General features: G+C 43.3%; 1 protein-coding gene across 1 annotated transcript; it reads right to left on the reverse strand.

Annotated features, from left to right (window-relative positions):
* Positions 1-526: 526 nt before the first annotated feature.
* Positions 527-1,900, reverse strand: LOC149959539 (uncharacterized). Its single transcript, XM_090167373.1, has 2 exons — positions 1,603-1,900; positions 527-903 (listed from the first exon to the last, which is right to left on the reverse strand). The coding sequence occupies exons 1-2, from the start codon at positions 1,898-1,900 to the stop codon at positions 527-529; spliced, it is 675 nt and encodes a 224-aa protein (XP_090023499.1).
* Between the last annotated feature and the right edge of the window lie 5,139 nt (positions 1,901-7,039).

The raw sequence follows: 7,039 nt of genomic DNA on the forward strand, positions 1-7,039 counted from the left end.
GTGGCGCTTAAGCCATAAGTACTATTCAGCCCTGTACCGTGCCTTAGGCTAAAGCGACATTGAGTGATATAGGGAGAGGGGCTCTCCCAAAAAGTTTGTAAAGTTAAAATATTGAGGCCGGCTAGGAAAAATGATATTGTTTAATTCCCATTTTTAAGATCGAAGAAACTTTTAGCCAAGTGAATTACAAAAATTCTGAATTTTAGGAGGCGCTTTTCGGAAATTTTAGGTGGCGCTTCAGAAATTTTACAGGTGGCTCAAGCGCCGCCTAAAACACCCTAGCGACGCCACTGCATTTTATTGATCAAATATTGCACTATTTTAAGTTTCTAACATTGGAAGACATTAATTTTAATTTTCATAGTTCATTTACACTTGTAACAGTTACCCTTTAAAATTGACATCTAGATCTTTTAGCAGAAAAATCTTTTATTGCGTCATCAAACTCTAATGATTTCGGCACTTTATTTTCGATTGACAATAAGGCTAGTGATGACAGTCTCTCTTGGCTTATAGTTGATCTTAGTTAGTTTTTAATTAATTTCAATTTTGAAAAAGATCTTTCTGCTGAGGCTACAGAAACTGGAGTGGTCAACAAAAGTTTCAAAGCTATTACAATATTAAGGTACAAATCAACCATGTTATTTTTAGTTATATAATTTAAAGTATCAATAGCTGTCAAGACTGTTACAGGAATAACATCTCTAAACAACTGAAACTCTTCAAATAATTCTTCTCCGTCTACATCGTCAATTAACGTTGTTTCAAGATTTTTACAAGAATTTTGTAGATCTTCTTCCGAAATGTTTTTTATTGCACTCCCACCATATAAAAAGCCAAATACATCTTTGTGCTCTCTGTACATTTTAAATCTACTTTCCATGGCGGATAACGCATTATCATCTATTTTTAAAAAATAATTCGTTTTAAATTGAACCTCACCATTGTAAACTGTTTCATCAGGTCCCTCATAACTAAACATTTTCTTTTTTTTTTCGTGTCCTAACTTCCCTAAAAACTGGTTGAATATCCAATTCAACAGCTATCTCTTTGGCCTTCTCAACAGCATTAAGAAAACCTTTATCCCGATAATTTTGAAAAAAAATTACAATTTCTTCCAAATGCTTAGTCGCTACGTCCATTGCCACTTTTTGGTTTTGCATTAACTTGCTAACTATATTATTTCGTACCAAATAATCAAACTAACGATGAAATCGAAAGACGTAAGTTCTTGAAATAAACCCTGAGCCTCGCTCTTAATTTTCACATCTGAAGCTCTTTCTGAAATCTCGCTTAGGGCTTTTAAAAAGGCCGGAATTTGAAATCTAACAGTTCTAACGCTCTCGGCACGGCATTCCCATCTGGTTTCCGACAATGGTTTCGGTGTTAAAATTTTGACGTGAGTTTTAAGAATACCCCATCGAGATGTCTAAGCGGAAAAAATTGTATACAAATTCTGCATTACACCACAAAATGACACAGCCTTTACTGACGAGTTTGCAATGTCTCCAAGCATTAGGTTTAGATTATGGCAGCCACATGGAATAAAGAAAGCCCTAGGATATTTCCTTAAAAATCGTGCCTGTAGACGTTTATTTATACCTCTCATATTGGCGCCGTTGTCGTATCCTTGACCACGGCAATCGGAAAGTTTCAGTCCATTCATAGCTAAAAACTCCTTCAGTGTTTCATATAAACCCAACCCAGTTGCGTCATCTACTTCTAAAAATCCTAAAAAGTATTCTTTAACTTCAGTTTCAGAATCGCAAATATCTACAATTCGAATAATAATTGAAAGTTGTTCTTTATGGCTAACATCGGGAGTGCAATCTAATAAAATCGAAAAATATCTGGCAGACTTAATGTTCTCTAATATTTTTCCTTTATTTTTATTCGCCATATTCATTATAAGCTCATCCTGAACTGAATGAGACAAATAGTGGTTAGGAAACTTATTCTTTTTGTTTTTGCTAATGCGGTCTACATGGTCTTGCATAACAGGATCGAATTTTCCGAGAAGCTCGATTAACCCAAGAAAGTTTCCGTTATTAGGCGTAAACAAAGAGTCAGAAGACCCCCTAAAGGCCAAATTGCGTTCACTTAAAAATAAAATAACTTCTATTATTCTCTTAAATATATTTTTCCACCTCAAAAATTCACTTTTGATTAGTTTTTCATTTTCTTCGTCTATAGTTTTTCCTGTTTTCAAATGGTTTTCCGTTTCTATCCAATTTTTCATTGCCTGTCGATGACTTTGTGACCTTTCATGCGCTTTCATTCTTTGACTTAAATGAACCTAGTCATCGAAGCCTTTCCCACTAAAAGCCAACTGAAAATCGCTTAACAACTTACATGAAAAGCAAAACACGGCATTTTGCTTTTTAGAATAGACAATCCACCTCGTCTTGGATGAATCATAGTTTCTTAATTCCCTTTTAAAATACTTGACAGAAAAACACCGATTTTCAGAGTTTTTTGGAAATTCACAATCGTCAATTTACTTGGGTCCATGTTCGACTAAAATTAGTCTATTCTTATCATTCAATATTGGCCATTCACACGGATCATTTACCTTATCTATAACAGGATTTTCCAGGAATTACACGTTAAATGCTTGAAAGTGTGAAATACCAAGAAACCAGCGGGGGGGGGGGGGGGGGGGCTCGCTGATCCACTACGCTGCGGGGCCGGTTTATTACAAAAATAGTCAGCCGCTTCGTTTAATGGTTTCTTAGAAATTTTAGATGTATAATAAAATAGGTGAAATGATCCCACAATTTATTTGTATATGAAAAAAAATATTTTTCAAAATAACTTATTTTCTAATATAAAAGTGAAATTTGCGGGGCCCCTTAAATTCTAGCTAGCGCGGGGCCGGGTGCGACCGCACCCTTTGCACCCGCATCACGCCGGCCCTGGCCAAGAAGTAATATTTCCGAGAGCCAGGACCCACAATGTATTGTTTATATAGTGCTTGTGGAAATAATGGAAACTTTTCACCTGTAAACAGAACGTAGGGTTTTTGCCAAGCCATAATATGCCAAAAAAGCTACTTGGTTAAAAATTTCCATTTATTTTAAACAGTGACTTGCAGGTCCTGAAGTTTCCAATGAACGCAATTTTCCCGCTAAACCGCGGATGGGTATACTACACCGGTGTTAAATCAAGAATGTATTTATTTATACCTAGGGAGAATGTCTATGTCGAGACGGTTTTTAGCCTTTCTCTCATCCACCCGTTGGTCCCCCTAGTACGCTCCTCCGCTTAAAATATAACGAATAGTCGCGGTATTTCATTGACTGCTTAAAATTTACGTCACCTAACGCGATGGAAATCAAACGCCGGTGACGTTTTGTCTTTCCCCCCACGCGAGACGGTGGAAAGGCGTTCAACGTGCCCGGCGATTGTCGCAACATAATCGTTCTTCCTAAATATAAATAAATACATTCTTGGTTAAATATATAAATTTATTTGCTTGGGAATATTTACTTTTAACAACGCTAAAAGTCGTCTCAAGTATTGAATATATTTTTTCTCCCTACATCATTATAAATCTTTCCGGTCACTATTTTTACTCTCCCGAAACGTCTTCCGGAAATTCAACCAGAGCGAATGTATAAGTTTCTAAAGCTTCTAAAGTAAAAATAGCGCCATCTACCTAAATAACTTTCAACTATAAATGTATGAGGGAATATCAGACGCAACACGGCCCCTGGCGCCGATAACATCTCGAACCTAATCATTAAAAACACCACCCCAGCGTTTCACGCAGCTCTTCTCAGGCTCTACAACAGTCTCTGGACCGATGGCATCATGCCCTCGCGGTGGAAACATGCGATTCTTCATCCCATACTCAAGCCGGGCAAACCATGCAGAGACCCCAATTCCTACAGGGACATCTCCCTCCTTCCGAACCTTGGCAAAATTTACGAGCGGCTTGTTCTTGGCCGTCTTACTTGGTTTCTACAGGTGAATCGCGTGCTTCCACCGGAGCAATCCGGCTTCCGCAAAGGGCGCCGGGCAACCGATAACGCCCTCCGGCTTGTTACCGCTGCTCAAGGGGCCCTGGCGACTAATCACCACTGTTTGGCAGTTTTCCTCGACTTAAAAGACGCCTTTGGAAGTGTCTACCATCAGGCGCTTCTCTATAAGCTACAACACCGGGGCCTTGAGGGAAACCTCCTCCACTGGGTGGAGAGCTTTTTGGACGGCAGTACCTTCCGAGTCCGAGTTAATGGCAAACTCTCAAAGCCGTACTCAGTTACCCGCGGCTTACCGCAGGGCAGTGCAATCAGCCCAATCTTATTCTGCGTCATGCTCGACGACATTCCCGAGCTGTGTCCGAGGCCGGTTGACCAAGGGGAACATGCAGATGACATCAGCACGTGGATTTGCGGTCCAAACCTCAGCCGCCTCTTCCCTGCGATGCAGCTTGCTCTCGATAATATCTCGAGCTATGGAATCACCTGGGGTTTAATTTTCCAACCACTGAAATGCCAATTCATGATCATCACCAAATCAAAGCAGATCCAGGCCGGCCTTCACCTCACGCTCGGGCGCACTGCCCTCTCTCGGGTCTCGTCCTATCGGTATCTCGGAGCCCTGATTGACGACAAGCTGTCCGGGTCCCGACACATCGAGGTCCTCGTCGCTTCTTCGCTGAAACGGCTTAACCTTCTGAGAGCCGTCTCCGCGACTCGTTGGGGGGCGGGAAGGATGGTCCTTCGCCTTCTCTACACGCATCTCCTTCGCTCTCGGCTGGACTACACTAGTTCTCTCTACGCCTCGGCCACAGCTACCACGCTCGGCAAACTCGACAAGGTTCAAAATGCCGCTCTCAGAGTCATCCTAGGAGTTCCACAGTCCACTCCCATCCGGCTCATGGAATCCGAAGCAGCCATTCCTCCTTTGCGTTTTCGGAGAGACCTCCTGGATCTCTTTAACATCGCTCCATGCGGAGCGTCTGACACACCCGATTTCTATCCTTCCCTATTGCGATCTACCCTACCTTCTCTGGAACTCATCGAGGACCGTTTCCCACCGGGCCGACTTCCTTTCCCTCTTCGAGCGTGGCGCCTTGCACAGGAGTACAATCTCACTTGGCTTTTCAACTACTTCGGGGCCCATCTCCCTCGTCTGCGAACACCGGAGTGGGAACCACCAGCGGCCACGATCATTCCTCGCTGGCTCTCTTCTACCAACGGAGACCTGCCATCTGACGCGCTTCGGCAGCTCTTTTTCGCGACCCTCGAACCTTACGCCAGAGATGCTACGGTCATCTATACGGACGGCTCGCTCTCCTCGGACTCGGGTGCGGCTTTCGCGATTCCGGCCCTCGGCGTCGGCGCGAGGTCCTTCGTGGACTCCGGGCATCCTATCAACCGGGTTAAGCTCCTCGTTATCCAGATGGCTCTTTCATACGCGGTGACAAATGTGCATGGTGAGCAGGTTATTTGCTCCGACTCTCAGAGTGCCCTCACCCAACTGCTGACGCGCTCTTCTGATCTGGTTGTTTCAATAATCCATGATCTATGTGACAATTATACCCGCTCCGTCACTTTCCTTTGGTGCCCAGCTCACGTGGGAGTGCCAGGCAACGAAACGGCGGACAAACTGGCCGGGGTCACCCAGCTTCAACGTCCTCAGGGGGTGCACTTCTTCCTTCCCTCGACACTCTCGTAGCTAAAGAGTGTCTGTGGGAAAGCGATCACCTCTTCGTGGACTCGCACCTGGCGGTCTCTCGCAGCCCAGTGGCCTCTCCTGGCTGCGAATCCTAACCCTGACTCTCGAGCCGTTCTGGCCGTTCAACTTCCTAGACTGGCCACTTGTTGTGGCAGACTTCCCACGAAGGCGGTTCTTCATCGTTTCGGGCTTCGGAACTCGGACTCCTGCCCTCGGTGCACACGCCGAACACGTCCTGTTCGCGTGTACCTCCTTCGTGACCCCTAGGCGGAATCTCTACCTTTCGCTCCAGGCGCGGGGTCTCCCGGACTCCGTGGTGGGTGTTCTCACCGCCGTTCACGCGGGTTGGCAAGATGTGATTTTCGACACTTGTAAACTTCTTCGTAAAGCTTTTCCGCGATGATTGTGATTATTGTTCTTTTTGTATTTATTTTTCTGAAGTGCATCCCTTTCAGCGCGTTTGTTCTTTCTCAATAACGTTTGTTCGCGGACTTTTCTCCCTGTGCGCCTGGTGTGAAGGCCTCGTTGCTATATACACCAATCCCCGCTACTATTGTTATTCTGTTATTAAATGTTTCTAGGCTAAAACTAATACTAGGTACACCGGGCTATAAATTCTGACACACTGGTCTCACGTAGGTATTAGCATATTTCGGATATAAAGAAATATATTTTTAGAATTCAAATATTGTGAGGCAAATGGAATTATGAGCTGTGATGAGCACTGCAATTACCTTCGCGGTTTTGAAGGGAAATTGCCCTTACGGAGATACATGTTTAATTTTTATGACGTATATGCATAGTCGAGGGGTCGGACATTCAAAGAAATTCCGTCATTTCTTCAAAATCTGTAGATTTTTTTTCATAATCTATAAATCCAGAAATCCGACGCGAAATATCGAAATCCGGCTAGAAATGCACGAGAAATCCCAAAATCCAACGTAAAATCTTGAAATCTAGAGAGAAATTCCGAAATCCGACGAGAAATCCCGAAACCCGGGACAAAAATTCAGAATTCTGGAATAAATATAAGTTTATAATATTAGGCCAAAACTATTCACTCGCTTTGGGTCGAAAAGAGTACACCTTTTACCCCAAACTACCAACTTCTTCCATACTATAACAGCCAAACTGTATTTTGAAGTTGCTTGCTATTTCCTAAAAAATTACTCCAAAACTAGCGAATAGTTTTCGCCTGCTGCGAACTAGACCCCTAATTAACCTTTTCAGTAGATTACATAGAGCCACCAAAGATAATTTAAACTCGTACCCTAGATTCGAAATCACTCTCTCGCGCGTTGCCGATAGCGTTTACCCACTTCCCGCTGGAACTCAGAAAAAATTCGCTCCATGGTTT

This window comes from Leiobunum rupestre, chromosome 2 (assembly GCF_980474605.1).
Source record: "Leiobunum rupestre chromosome 2, qqLeiRupe1.1.hap1, whole genome shotgun sequence".
Classification (NCBI taxonomy): Eukaryota; Metazoa; Arthropoda; class Arachnida; order Opiliones; family Sclerosomatidae; genus Leiobunum; species Leiobunum rupestre.